The 15853-nt window shown below is 37.4% G+C and overlaps 2 protein-coding genes across 2 annotated transcripts in view; both read left to right on the top strand.

Annotated features, from left to right (window-relative positions):
• The window catches only part of MOSMO (modulator of smoothened), a 68714-nt gene extending 56343 nt beyond the window's left edge, over positions 1-12371 (top strand). Inside the window, exons 2-3 of the mRNA XM_009196133.3 lie at positions 6511-6723; positions 11558-12371. Coding sequence (XP_009194397.1) covers positions 6511-6723; positions 11558-11742 — 398 coding nt within the window. The 3' untranslated portion in view covers positions 11743-12371. The remainder of the gene's footprint in view (positions 1-6510; positions 6724-11557) is intronic.
• Positions 1-15853, top strand: part of VWA3A (von Willebrand factor A domain containing 3A) — a 142667-nt gene that overhangs the window by 56152 nt on the left and 70662 nt on the right.

Below are 15853 nucleotides of genomic sequence, written 5' to 3'. Positions count from 1 at the left end.
GCTGAGATCCGGCCACTGCACTCCAGCCTGGGCGACAGAGCGAGACTCCATCTCAAAAAAAAAAAAAAAAAAAAAAGAGCTTGTCAAGGAAGATATTCCAGGAGCAACTTCTAAGCTGCAACTGGAATTTCTACTCATAGGTAGTAGCCAGGAAAAGAGGTCTGGAAGAGTATTGTAGGCAAAGGAAACAGCATATATGAGGGCCTCCTTAATTCATATATAAGGAGATATATGAATTAAGAATGAATCTAAGAATTTGAACATCAAGTGTGAAAAGTAATTAAATGAAAGACTAGAAGCAGTGTAATCCAGACCTTTATAGCCCATTTTAAACAGTTTGGATTTAGGGCAGAGAGTCACTATAGAAAAACCAGATCCAAGAAAGATCCCTAAAGAACACAAAATTTTAACAAATGGGAAAGAAAAAAGTGTGTATGAAAGAAGGAGAAACTAAAGAGACAGGAGGAAACCCAGTAGATAAGGAGGGAGTTACCAAAACCAAAGGAAATGTGTTTGAAGAAGCTGTATCAAATGCTGCTAAAATGTTAAGTCCAGGACTTTAAATGTTAAGACAAGCATCCATTAGAGTTGGTGATATGGAGTGAGTGAGCTTCACAAGCGCTCTATCGAAGTGGTAGTTGGGGCAAAAGCCAACCTTCAGTAGGTTGGAGAGTGAATGAGACTCTGGGAAGTGGAGGCGGCAGAGGAAGAGGAAATCTGGCCATGGCTGGGGGCAAGGGAGGTTAGACAAAGGAAGACAGAAACAGAAAGTGTGATGCCACTGGAGGATGTGTTGGCATATGGGATAGTTTTGTTTTATGGTAGGGGAGACTTAAACACATTAAAACATTTTTGAGATCCAGAAGAGGATACATATGAAAAGAGAAAATAATGTGTTGGGCAAGATCCCAAAGAAGGAGAGGATGGGATCCAAAACACAAGGAGAAAGGATTGTGAGAATGAAAGAATGAATGTGTTCAGATATAGTTGTAAGTTTGATGGTGGACAGTTGAAGGTTTGCTGCCTGATGGCCTCTCTTTTTTTTCTGAGAAATAATAGACTGATACCTACTGAATGTGAAGGGGGCGGTAGATTTTTATATTTAAGGAGAGTGCAGGAGTCTTGGAACAGCCTCAGCAAAGAACAGTGAAGCACGGAGTTTGTGAGACCTAATTAGTTTCTGGACAGAGGTGATGGCCCTGAGATTAAAATTTAGAAATTTACAGCAGCACCCCTCTGCTCTGATACGATTTTCTCCATCAGCATTCGCAACCTGGAGGTTAGTACAAGAAGGAAGAAATTTCTATTGAGTCAGGGCTATCATTATTGCCAGGTGGGTGCAATGAAAAGATAAAAGGTGGTAACATAATGGATCAAGGACTCTAGGCCAGGTAGGAAAAGACATGAAGGCAAGAGGAAAGTGAGACACTGGGAGAAAGTGTTAAGGATCAGTGACTATAAACTCCCAGGAGGGTAAGAACAGGTGAAGGTCACAGGAGGGGGTGCTGTTACTCCAGTGGAGAGTAGGGCTCAGCCTCAGCCTAGTGTGCTACTCAGGTTTTCAGACACTGTCCATGTGTGGCTCATTGAAGTTCTTTGTTCTACCTGTTCACTCTTTTTTTTTTTTTTCTTTTTGGCCAGTTTGCTATTTATAAGCACCTATATCCTAAAATACAATTTAGAAATCATAGCAGATAAAAATCGTCACCGCTAGCTATGTTTCCAGAGGAAAATATTAGGTGTGTGACTTTTTTTTTTTTTTTTTTTTTGAGATAGAGTCTCGCTCTGTTGCCCAGGCTGGAGTGCAGTGGCGCGATCTTGGCTCACTGCAAGCTCCGCCTCCCGGGTTCACCCCATTCTCTTGCCTCAGCCTCCCGAGTAGCTGGGACTATAGGCGCCCACCACGACGCCTGGCTAATTTTTTGTATTTTTAGTAGAGATGGGGTTTCATCGTGTTAGCCAGGATGGTCTCGATCTCCTGACCTCGTGATCTGCCTGCTTCGGCCTCCGAAGGTGCTGGGATTGCAGGCGTGAGCCACCGCGCCCGGCCGGTTTGTGTGACGTTTTTAAGTTACCTGTAGGCTGTTTTGTTTTTGTTCTACTCATTTAGAGGGCAAGCTGCCAGGGTCTGACTTACCCAAGGAGGTGCACAGGGCTGCGTACATCGGGATCTCCCTGCTTCCTGTTCCCCTTCCATCTTCACGTGCCACCCAGTTCTCCTAAATCTCTTCAGCCAGCCCATTGCTAAAACATGAAACTGTAATTTCAGTTCAATTGGGATACTTCCCCTCGCTCAAATACAAATGCTCTTGGGAAAGGCAGTATGTTAAGCTTTTATCAATCATTAAGACATTTGTGATAGAGTATTTTTTGGCCTGTGTTACCAGTGAAACAGCTTGCCAAGAACAGATTTTATTTCCCCAAGGAGGAAGTAGAGCAAGAGATCCACATCCGTGGTAGGGATTGGGCACTCCAGATCATAGTACCTAGAGATGACAGGGAGAGCCCCTTGAGAGGAGGAGAGCATTGTCAGTAGGAGGAAAACGTAACAGGGAGATGGAAGAAGACAGTAGCTAATGTTAACTTTGCTATTTTTTTGCTCAAATCCAACCCTGTATGGGAAAACCCTCTCTCTGGCCACGTTGGCAAGCACTCTACATGATTTGCTCTGACAGACTGGTGGGTGTGCGCCTTTCTGCCTTCCAACCCCTGTGTTACAGATTTTCTGTGACACTTTTTACATGTAGTGATGACATGCCTTATAATCATCCTCATTGTGGCAACAGACATGCTCAGACTGGCTGTATTAAATCATTTTAACAGTGTCTGGATTTACAGATGATGAATGTCGAAGCTTCTTAAGATTCCCCCACTTAATGGAGTAAGACTCAGGATGACTTTCCTTTTGTGTGTTATGCTGCACAGGTGAGATGCTGAGAGGCATGTGGGATGCTGTAGTTTCTAGTTCCGTTTCCTTTTTCCTATTGTGAACAAGTCTTTTATTTGGCTGGGTTAGTTACCTAGGAAACAGCTGCAGGGTACAGATGAATTGGTTGTTTGGGGAATGGAATTACAGGCCCCTTCAAGAGGCAAGAAGACCTGTTGGATAAAACAAAAATTCGTGAATGGCCGAGCTTGTACTTAATAAGTGTGCAGAAACCATACTAAGATAGCTCTACAGGAGAGAACTTATTTAATGCAGTGCGATTTAAAATTTAGCTTGTTTTTAATACATTTAAATTCACTTAATGCTTATGAATTCCACTGCTGCGGCCATTTTGGGGTTTCCAGTGGAGTGGAAGGTGGGTGCAGTTCCCTTCTCTGAGAAGCTCATGTCCTGTTTGGGGATAAAAAGAAGCTACCTTAAAATAAGTGCATGGTTGTATGATACAGACTAAATGTGTTAAGGGAATTTAGAGGAAGTAAAAGATCTTGACTGTTAATGTGGGTGATGAGTCTGAAGCTCAAAGAGATAATTCCTTGAGGTAAAATATTAAATTTGAAGGCTTGGTGAAAGTTTGGGTACTAACAGTACCTGAATTTATAAGATTTAATAGTAACAACACAGTTAGCCTCGCAGATTCCCCCAGTCAGCTTACAGAAAATATATGACTATGATATAAATGTTGTTGACTTAGAGTCTCACTCAAGAAAATGAACTTTAACAATGTTGACTGACCACTGTTTGCATTAACCCTTGTATATTTAAGGAAAGTCTATTTTTACTGAATGTGTGAGCATATTAGTTGAATCTCTGACTGCTACTATGCTGAGCACGAGAGACACACAGTAAAATATTTGTGTATTGATATTCTTATATACAGTATGCCTTCTGTTCATCGATTAGCATTAGCTTTTTTTCTTCTAGAATAGAGATGCTATTTGGTTTTGATTTATTGTGATAAGGAATTTTATAAATATAAGACTATAGCTATTCTTTTAAAGCTAAACCACGGTCAGATTATTTGCAGTTTTGTAGAAGGTGGTGTTGTAATTTTCATACTTATTCTGTTTGTAGTCATTTGGTGTGGTGTGCTAGAGACAGGAGGATGAGAAAAGCAATTCCACTCAATCTATAGGCACAGGAGGTTAAGTTAAATTTCATTTCTAACGCTGAGAGAGTAAGAGAGTCAACATGAGGATACTCAAGTATCTAGAAGGAGAGAGAGTTCAGTTATGATGTACTGAACCTACAATTTTTAATATTTGCCAGCAAAAAATAATCAAATGTAAATCTAAGTTCACTAGGTATGTAGTTACCTTTATAACTGTACAGACTGTGTATGTTACATGGAGAAGAAAGTTGCTAATATAAGAATTCATAATATTGCATTTTGTCAGAGGGTCTTTCATTGCTAGCAGTTACATCTTTTATAAATGGAACAGTGACTAGAAGAGGATAATTTGTTAGAGGTCTTTTGCTGAATGATCAGGAGTAGTTTCCTGTTAAGAGTTCTTGAGCACTGCTGTGAATGCCTTCTTTATTTCCAAAATTACAATGAAATGCCTTATAAGACACTCCCTCAAGTTTTTTTGTTTGTTTTTTGTTGTTGTTGTTGTTTTGTTTTTTGTTTTTTTCGAGGAGACTTTTTAGTGTTTTTGTTTAAGAACAGTCATGCAATTCCCTGGTGCCTACTTACCCCTACCAAATCCTCTCTTCTGGTTTCAAGCAATTACCGTGAAACTTAAAAGGTTAGCAATAAATAATGTGACAATTTTTTTTTTTACTGATTTACTTCTCTTTGGCCTATGAAGTCAGTCAGCTCCAAGTAGAAGGTGGTGTGTGGCATAGTGTGTGGCATTTTTGTGAAGATTTGCATACTTTCTGTCTGGTCTGCCTTCCTCCTGCCTGTGACAACCCCATAATTATAATGTTGCTTGCACCTGGGCAGGGATCACCAGATGGGTCTAGTTATTAGATGACTTGGGAGAAAAAATACAGCTTGTTTATTTTCTTCTCTACTTAAGAGTTAGCGTTTGACGGAGGACTCCAACTCAACTTTGAGAGAAAAACTGATTTCTTGTTTCATTTTATTTCAACAAGTTGCTTTATTTCTAAAAATGTATCAATGGCCAAACTCAAGTTACAGAAAAGTACCCTCCTTCCGGCATACCCACCTAGCCACACATGCACGTGCACACACAAGTCCAGCCATGCTCTGTCTTTTCCCACCAGGGCAGCTTCCCAAAATGCCACTAGGAATTTCACCGGTTCCCTTCACAGAAGACATTTGTTCATGGCAAGTGCTATGATTTCGAGGTCAATGTCTTTTTTATTTTTGTGTTCATATTGAGAAAATAATGCAGGCCAGGCACAGTGGCTCACACCTGTAATCTCAGCACATTGGAAGGCCAAGGCGGGAGGATCGCTTGAGGCCAGGAGTTGTAGACCAGCTTGGGCAACATAGACCCCATCTCTATAAATAAAAGAAAGGAATGTAGACCCAAAAAATCCCCCCAAAATGCAAAAATCTATTATGTTTTTAATAGCTCCAGAAATTTCCATTCCTATATTTTTGGTAACTTTTCCCATTTGCTGTTGCTCTTGGAAGGGGAAACAAGTAGTTTTTATTGAGAAGTACCATTGTAAACATTCTTCTTCTTATTGGGGAAGAAGATAAAATAACTACTCTGTCACCTTTCTCATCTAAGTTTTTATAAATTACTCCAAATTTGATTGGAGGAGGGTCCTTGGGTTTGACATGAGAACATGTTTATGGAAAAATAGTGCTTGATGTTTTATAAAAATCACTTTTATTTAAATGGGGAGAGACACTTTAAGAATTACCTTCGTAATTTGCCTTTGTGATTTTCTGTGAAGCACACCAGCCATCGTTTGGCAGCGTGAACACTGGTAAACTCTACAAAAATTGGTGAATATACCAAGTTTGGGACAGAGGGCCCGCCTAGTCTTTCCAACATTTTCTTGAGTTTAATGGAAAACTACTTATATCGTAATATTCTTAGACCTTATACCTTTCATAAATATATTGCTTCTAACATTTAATCTATTATTTAATTTTATTTCTATATTACAATTAGGCATATTTCAGGTTTGTCTTCAATTTCCTGAAAAGTGATTTTCTTTTCAGCCAAAATGAAGTAATATACAATGAGTCTTGGATGTAGGAATCAAAAAATACCAGTCCTTTCTGCCAGCATGCAGGCTCAGTGAGGGCAGGAACCTCACCCTGTCTGCTGTTATTTCCCTGGAGCCTAGAAAAATACCTGACACAGTTACTCAGAAAAGTATTTATTTAATGAATGCCTGAGTGAACTGCCTGTTATGACTTTTCTGAGGTCATTTGTTGTTTAAGTTCACTTTGTATGTTTAAGTATTACTACGTTATGAACTACAGCAGAATACTGAAGAGTAGGACTAGGGATTTAAGTGCTTGAATGACCCACAAAGAGATAAATGAGATTTAAAAACTAAAGGGGTGGTGGTGAGGAATATTCCCTGGGCAGGCCAAACCCACTAAAGTATTCCCACCATTTGCATCTCCCCAGGAGCACTCACTGTGGGCCTCGTGCGACAGTGTCAAACAATCCATGGACGAGACCGGACGTGCATCCCTCCCCGGCTTCCCCCGGAGTGGGTCACCACACTGTTTTTTATCATCTTGGGAATCATTTCATTGACTGTCACATGTGGTTTGCTGGTGGCTTCCCACTGGCGAAGAGAAGCTACAAAATATGCTCGATGGATAGCATTCACTGGAAGTAAGTAACCTGTGCTTACTAAATTTGTCTAGAAGGCACCCACCCACACTGGTATTTTTATGAAGATAATCAAGAATCAGTAATAAGGACTTCATAACCATCAAAGAGCACCACTTGTGTATGGCCGTGAGATAGACTCTACACAGTCCCATCATTTCTTCAAAACTCTTTCTGCGAGACCAGGACATCCACAACTTTAATCGCTTTGTGGCAAATGCTATTTTAATGAATTTTATTTTTGCTCAGATTGTGACATAAGTAATCCAGGTTTGTGACTCAGAGTTACCGGCAGCCTGAGTCTTTTCCTTTTCTTGAAGCTATTGGTATCATCTATCAAAATAAAGATAAATATAGAACAAATACATAAAAATATAAATTAGATGAAGGTGGCAGTATTTTTTTAATATTGATTTTGAGTTTCTGCTGTATGTTGTAACCATTGAAAAATCAACACATTTTGTTATTTAATAATTGTTTATCAACATTTCTTACTCCATTTAGCTCTGCCCAAGGGTATAAGTTTATATATTACACATTCTCTTGTACTTTGCAAAACTGGTTTAATTTCACAACACATCAGAGACTTATCTCAAGTTAAACAGAAGAAACAAAAATGCACAAAGAAAAGACATTTTTGCAATTCTGCTTTTGTGCTTCTTTCTCTCCAAAGCAGTTTTGCACCCCAGGGGATATTTAACAATATCTGAAAACATTTCTGATAGTCACAACTAGGGGAATGCTGGTGGGTAGAGGCAGGGAGGCTGCTAAACATCCTACAAATACACAGGACAGCCCCCCACAACAAAGAATTATCTGGTCCCAAGTAGCAGTAGAGCCACTGTTTAGAAATCCTGCTCTAAAGAAACAGGAGAACAGTACCTATGCAAATGAGACTTTTAATTCAGTGCCTTAAAATAATCTCAGGTTTGCATACATTTTAAAAATAAATATAACAGCTGACTTTCTCTTGATATTTTCGTTTAGAACGTGTATAATTGGGGTAAGGGATAATCCCATGTATCCCTATTAATGTTAAAACTCAGTTTATCCTTAAAGGCTGCAGGAGAGTGATATTCCTTCATGAGCCTCTGTTTCTTCCTGTATTCTCTGAAATTTATACTCTTGAATGTGTATGTTTCTGGCTCTGTTTATCTATATTGCCCTTAATTTTTAAATTTAGATCAAGTTGCCTTTGATATAAAAAAGTTTCTCCATCCTTGTTAAGCAGAGTGAAACAAGTTGGTGACCTTTTCCTTGTCAAACAGACCTCCTGTGACAATTCTTTTCTGGAGAGAGGGTCCAGAAGCAATCATAGAAACAGTGCCGCTAAAGTTAAGGATATTGATGAGAAATTTAAAGAGAATCTGCTTATTTATCTTTTACTCACAGATTCGCTAATCCAGATAGAAATCACTCTTCAAGAAGTAAAATAATATCAAAGAAGGATTTAGTTTCAGGATTTAGTTGAAATTTAGGAATGCATACGCCTTGAATACCAAAAACCTAAAATATGATTTAGCAAGGTAGTGTGAGTCGAAATGTTAAATGCTCTCATGAGCTATAAATTCTTATGACCCAGTGAAGGGAAAGAACTAGGATTATCTTTGTTTTCCATTCCCCTTAAACAGAGAATATTTAAGTATATATAGTTGCCCCCAAATGCAATGTATTTTTTCCTTTATTTTTTAAATAATTTAACTTTTTGAAATAATACGTGCATATGATGCATAATTCAAAATCTGTGAAAGGGTAACCATGTGAAATCATATTTGGCCCTGTCACCCAGCCATCCCATTAACCCCTTTCCTGGAGGCAACCATTTTTACCAGTTTCTGGGGTTTCCTACTAGAGGTATTCAATGCATAGAAACATATCTATATGTGTATGTTTCATACATACATATTTATATAAAATTTTTTCTACTATTCTGTATCTTGGTTTTTAAACTTAATATATTTTTGAGTTAATTTCATTTAAGCAAGCATAGAGCTGCCTTGCTTTTAGCTTCCTTAAATACATTGTTTTTGGTACCAGAACCAGTGGCTGGGGTGGCAGTTCTGAGAGGAATTGGGCATCCCCTAGTGTTTCCACTCCGCCCCTGAAAAATGTACTTTATTGTATGTATTTCTATTCCAGTTAAGCTATAGTTTTCGTAATAACATGAGGTTGATATCTTCTGATGGCCGTGCACAGTGGAGAAATATGTCTCAGAGAAGAAATATGTCTCAGAGAAGAGCCCCCACATGATGGGGGTTCCCTATGGGGGCAAGAGAAACCAAGATGAGTCATCCTGTTCTTCAAGTCTGGCCTTTGCTCTTTCCTTTGCCACCCTAATTTCCAACCTCATCTAACAGTGCACCTGATTTCTGACTCTCGCCACCAAAAAATCTGTGCCATGGAGGATATAAAAATTGTGTCTTTACAAGCTTATTTAGGATCCAAAGCTCAGCCTTCAAAGGTTGATATTATCAGCATTAATAATATTTTAAGACCTAAAGTAACTTAATAGTTCACAGTAGCTTAAAAGAAAAACTCATCCACCTGCATTAAATCTGCTCACAGGAAGTATAGAGAGCCTGCTTCCTTTGGTTTAAAACTAAACAGGACTTCATTGTTCCCTTAAAATGTAATTAAGCCTTTTCTAACAAATTTGGAAAATATTTAACTATTGAAACTGTTCAATTCTATAGTTGCAAAATGATTACTCCATTATAAAGGATAGATCTTTTTTATAGTAGAAAATAGGAAATGATAGGAACAAAGTTGGCATGTTAACACAATAAACAAATTTAACATCTGCATATTCCTAAAGTACTTTTCTAAATTACTTGTTTCTTGAGATTAGTCAACATTAAGAAAAAAATTGTTTTACAATAATTTTGCCCTATTTTTTTTTAATTAGATTGCATATAGTTACCTAAATTGTGGTTTAATTTTACTCACCAGACTATATTAAGCCGTAGAACCATTAGAAATTGGTGACAGACCACACTGATAAGTGGACATTGGCAGCACTAATAGTTATTTGTTGCTGACTATGCAACAAAAAGGCTAAAAACTTTAAAATGTAATGCCTGAATTTTTCATTTGTTCTATAGTAGGCATCTAAAAAAATTCAAGTTTGCTTATGCAATATTATTTGATGTGGTCATTTGCCCAAAATAAGCTGTATGTCTGTATATGTTATATGTCTGTATAACATAAAATAATCTACCTAAATGGTGCAAGTAAGAGTGCTGTTGTTTCTTAAGCTGATGTATTACTTAAGCAAATACTATTTTTCGTTGTATTGCTGGAGTTATTCCTTCTGGAAAGGGTTCCTAATTGACTTTTTTAAAACTCGGAAAGTTTTGATTGGTTAACACACAAAAAAATGTAAAGACGAGTGTCAGCTGAAATGTTTATCCAGGGCTCTGTTAGTATTTCTGGGGGATAGTTTTCACCTGGAGGTGAAAACTCATTCAGTTAATAATGAAAGCTTCAACTCTTCATGTACAGTGACTAGTAATCTGTCCTCACATTACACTGAAGAAGTATTTCTGCCAGAAAAAGTTGAAGGACAATGAACATTTGAGCAATACGCTTTCAAAAAGCAAAAATATTTTCTTTGAAAAGCTAGCCTATCTGTAAATAGTTTGTGTTCACTAAGAAGACTATTTCTTTGGTAGCACAGGGGAGCAGGCCATTTGCTCAAACACTGGACTGTGGAATCACTTTTACGCAGACACTGGGTTTTCTGATATCCTTTTTGAAACATTTTAACAAATAATATACTCCTTTGTGTTTACATGCAAAACTCAAAGAAGGTTACCTATCTTCTTTGTTTTTTGGAATATTATCCATGATAAGAGATAACCACTCTGATAATTTGCTAGTCATCCCAGAGATCTGAGGTTCTTTCTACTAGCTGGTTTTATTTTATTTTAATTTATTTATTTTTGTATTGAGACAGAGTCTTACTCTGTCACCCAGGCTGGAGTACAGTGGTGCAATCTCGGCTCACTGCAACCTCTACCACCCAGGTTCAAATGATTCTCCTGCCTCAGCCTCCTGAATAGCTGGGATTACAGGCCTGCACCTCTACGCCTAATTTTTGTATTATTAGTAGAGATGGAGTTTCACCATGTTGGCCAGGCTGGTCTCAAACTCATGATCTCAGGTGATCCACCCGCCTCAGCCTCCCAAAGTGCTGGGATTACAGATATGAACCACCATGCTCGGCCTCTACTAGCTGATTTTAAATCAGAGTAAGATAAGTGGTGCTTATTTATATATACCTTTTCTCCAATTCCTTCTGCCTAACACGGAGAGGAACAGAGAATTGTCAAAATAGTAACTATGGTGATAATGGTATGCAGCACTCATTCAGCACTTACTATTACCTGGCACTGTGTCAGGGACTAGACATTATTTTATTTAGCCTTCTAGTATTTCCCCCACTTTCAGAAGGGAACCGGAGGCTTAAGATTACACCGCTAGTAGGCAGTGGAGCTGGAATTGACCGCCTATCTGACTCTAGCTAGTGCCCTTAATTACTATTGTAAATGGCTAGGAATCATATATGTGAGGATTTGTTAGGTTTGGAGAAGGACTTTCTTAATCCTGATATTCAGAATGGTCCTAAAACTTACATAAAAGGCTAACCTAGCTTTTAATGTATTGTTAGGCTTCAGGGATACTATGTGACCTGTAATATATACAAATTTTTAACAAGTGGCCCATGTTTTAACAGGTTTGGCCAACCCTTCTTATAAGCTTCCTTTGTGCCAAATTTTCATTGTTTTTCAGATCACCAAACCGTGTTACTAATGTTGTGTTTTGGTTTGTTTTACAGTGATCCTTTTCTGTATGGCTGCCCTAATATTTCCAATAGGATTTTACATCAATGAAGTCGGAGGTCAACCTTATAAATTACCCAACAACACAGTAGTTGGGTCATCATATGTACTTTTTGTCTTATCAATTTTCTTTACAATAGTAGGACTTCTATTTGCTGGCAAAGTTTGTTTACCAGGCTGATGAATGTCTAAATTGCTTGACTCTTACTATTTTTTATTTTATTTTTTTTTTTATTTTTGGAGGGTGGAGAGGACAAAGGCGAGGCATCTGAGCAGCCCTCTCATGGGAAGATGCTCAGATGAAACTGATGCTGAGAAGGAAAAAAAAAATACTTTGATTTGTTCTCACTATGCACTTTGGATTTAAAAAAAAAAAAAAAAGGAGAGCCTTTTCCATAACCAAATACAGACAATAGTGACTAAATCTCCTGAGCATATTCAGGCAGTCAGGTCTGCACTGTGATAGCAACCTAGAGAAGGAGAATGCTTTATACCGAAAAGCATGTGGCCCTTTGTGACTCTATTGTTCCGTTTTTAATGTCTAATGATTCATTAGAGGAAAAAAACAGTCTAAGTATTTATGTATCATGGTGGACCAGAGGGATGCAAGAGAAGTTCATGTGGGGCTGGCCTCACCTCCTAAGAAATTAGTGTTCACAACTTCCTTGTAATAGTATGAGCCTTTGGCACCAGAATGGATTGCCGTTGCATTACTGCACCAAGAAGCCAATAGATCAAAACTTGTTTGCTAAAATGTATGTAAAAATTCTGAAATTCCCTCTTCTCTGTGTACAAAAAAAAAAAAAAAAATCAAACACTAAGACACATGGTTTGGGTGGGTGGGTGGGGGAAATCTTCCTTATATTTATATAAATATATATAATATATATATTTTGCTGATGCAGTATACAGTGTGTATATATGTGTGTGTGTATATGTGTGTGTAAATTTATATACACACACATGCAAACAGTTCCTGGAAGAGAATTCTGAATGCTTTGCTAGCAAAACACTGTGGTGTTGCAAACCTAGAACCCAATAGAAAAAAAAGCCATTTATCTGAAGGCTGCATAGTGGAGAGAGTCTTCAGTTTACCTCATTCTTTGTAGCAGCCCTTGATTTTAACAGGTTTTTGTAACAGGTACAAACAATCCCATACCTTTCTAGGTGCGATTTTAAGTTAAGCTAAAAATTCTTTGTAGGGTTAATTTATTTGTATATGATAGCAGAAGGTAAGATCATGTCAAACCTTATAATTTGGGGAATCTGACACTATTTAAATTATTGGCAACTGTTGTCTATTGTACAGAGATTCTTTTTCTACTGGCTCAGTCTGTTACATTAATAATGCATTTTATATGTTCAGGTACACAACTTTACATAAATACGAAGTTCACTAGTAAATATCTGGCTATTTTGGCTATTTACAGCACTAATTTCATTATTTTCATCTGTAAGCATTATTAATACGTCTTTACCAAAACCTGAGCAATACAGTATTTTCTTTATATGTTATATGCCTTTGTTTGCTAAAAACTAATATTTTTGCATTTACTTTAAAGGGCTGTACTAAACCCACAGCTTTAAGTTCTTCCCTAAAAGAAGTATCGCAGCTAACCCTTGAACTCACAGTTTTAAAATACAGTATTTCTCTTCTCCACATCTCCATGCCTTCGCATCAATGCTTGTTTTTCCTGGTGAACGCTATAGATAATCTGTTTGAAATGTGGGACCGGAGGGTGTTTCATGGCAGTGGAGCTAAGTTTCTCCTCTTTATAGTGAACTGGTGACCCAAATGTCCCTATCAGTAGAGTCCCATGTGGCCCGTGCTTCACACAAGCGGAAATGAATGCACTGTTTTTTAAGAGCTAGATTACCAGTTCTAGAATGATTACTTCAAAGATGGGCGCTACCTCCTCAGATATTCAAACTATGAAATGGAGGTGCTTGATGTATTTCACACTGGCTTGTTTGACAGTCTTCCATCTTACTGTTAATTCAGCAATATTTTATTGTGAAAGAAAACCCCAGTGTTTGAGCTCACTCAGGAATTGGGGAAAGAGATGGACGACCACAGTGGTTCATTTCTTAAATGTTCTGGGAGAATGTCATACTTTTCCTTCCCAGAGTAAAAGAAACCTTTGGGAGATCCTGAGGGAGGCTATTTTTCCCCAAGTATTATGATGTCTAGTCAAGCGTAAGATTACCACTGGACATGTTCTATGGACATTTGGGATTGCAGTTGCTATTGTGATTTGATTGGTCCTCAGTCAAATGGATCACTTTGAAGGAAAGCTTTGGTTGTCACCGTTATATACCACTGAGATAAAGTGTTAGCAAAGTATGGTTCAAATTAATTTATGACGTGACCAAGAGCTTTTCTCTTCCAAAAGATGAATTGTATTGTAAATAGTTTCTCAAAATATTTTTAACTGGATCATGAGCATGGGGAGAGAAAGTTTCTCAGCTGCTAAGAATTTCCCCACTGTTTACTTCTTTCACTTATGGTGGTGTTGCATTTAAGATTACAAAATTTAAGGTTTTATTTCTATCTATTACCCAAACCATTAAATTGTCTTTAATTTTATCATTGTCTTGGAGGTCCAGTGCATACAGGGCTGATGGGGGAAAACTCCCTCTAGCCAGTCAGCACTCTAACCCAGGATTAAACAATCCCGTCAAGTAGTATGTGAAGTCAAGTCTTTGTACTCTTGCAGACCAGACATTGAAATGGACTCATTCATATAAATTTCTATAAATCCTATAAGTGAAAAGATAGACAACTGTCAGCAGTTGCTTTTTAAAAAGGTCACTATAATAAGTACTATATAGTACAGTATTAATTTATAGCAGGAAATCATATCTTATAAACTGTATATAAAACACTGTTTTATGGTGCAATCATTTGTCAAACTTTTGTCTGTTACATTGTTTTTAGAGTGTGTGCATTCTTCTCATACCTAAGAATATCACTGTAAAATCTGCTGAAAATTATTTTTAGGTTTTATTTGCACAAGACTGAATTAGTTTGACATTTTTGGAAGCTCCTATTGAACATGCCTAAACATCTGTAAACATGAAAAATCTTCAGTTTATTAAAAGCAAACATTTCAGTATGATTCTTTCCAAAGGTAATCCATGTTCTATGTTGTTAATGTGTGTATGTAATTTTTCTGACTCTTCCACCTCTTATAAACCTATTTTCTGTTTCATTTGTTCTGTTTTGAAGGATGGCTCTTTTTTCTTTTTAATGTTCTAGATGACCAAAACACTATTGGTTTTTACCCTTTTGCCTAAAGCTTTGATATCCTCACTTGATGTTCTGTGAATTCACTGTTTAATCTATTAAGTGAAATAATAGTCCTGGTGACAAGCAATCTGTTGATTTAGAGGAAAGGTCCTGAAAAATACCGTATTGGAAACTAACTTTTCATATGCTGTTAGCTATTATTTTGCATCATGGGCTTCCTGGGAAGAACATGTTGCATTTATTTTGTCTTTATTAAAAGACTACTAGCCACAAGTTACTCTGATTATAGTAACTGTTTTATCAACCCACTTGGTCTTTAAAAAATTAAATTTACCTTCACAATTCAAAACAGTAAGCTGTCTTTCAGAAAATTTTTGAAGGATAAAAACATGAAGGAAAAAACTGGCCCATGTAGGTAGGATTCCCTACACAGGACTTTTAGTTGTATCACCTCAAGAGATTTTGAAGTTTGTGATCAAGGTCTGTATATTATCCCAAACTTTATTAAGAATTGTTTTCTAATTGGTTATAACATTTTTCAATTAATAGTTTCAAAACAAATTGTTAATACAACTGTATAAAATGAACATAATTTTCTTCACTTGTATTTTTGTTATTGAGCAAGTTTATCAAAATAAATTGTCTACTAAAGAAACTAAAAAGGCTTCTATTACTTTGAAATAAGCTTCATTTAAAAAATTTATTTCTTATAGAGGTTTCACATATTCATAAGTGACACTTCCATGCCTCTTGGGTTGGTTTTGTTGTTGGCATTGGGGGGTGAGGGCGGTCCTTCCCTATCTTCTTCCACTCCCACTCTTTGCTCACCACTAGAGAAGAGATGCTATTAATATTTCAGGACATGGATTAGGCCACAATTACCCTTAAGAGTCACTCAACAATAAAAGACCACACATACATGTGACTTTCCCTTCTGCATCATGCTTCCATGAGCTAGGAGAGAGAAACCAAGCCAAAGCCTTCAAGTCAGCCATCTTTCTCTTCTTTCTTCCTTGCACATAGACCCAAGTCCATCTTTGCT

Source organism: Papio anubis, chromosome 18 (genome assembly GCF_008728515.1).
Source record: "Papio anubis isolate 15944 chromosome 18, Panubis1.0, whole genome shotgun sequence".
Taxonomy (NCBI): Eukaryota; Metazoa; Chordata; class Mammalia; order Primates; family Cercopithecidae; genus Papio; species Papio anubis.
Note: the sequence above shows the minus strand (reverse complement) of the source record. Positions and strands in the feature narration are given on the sequence as shown.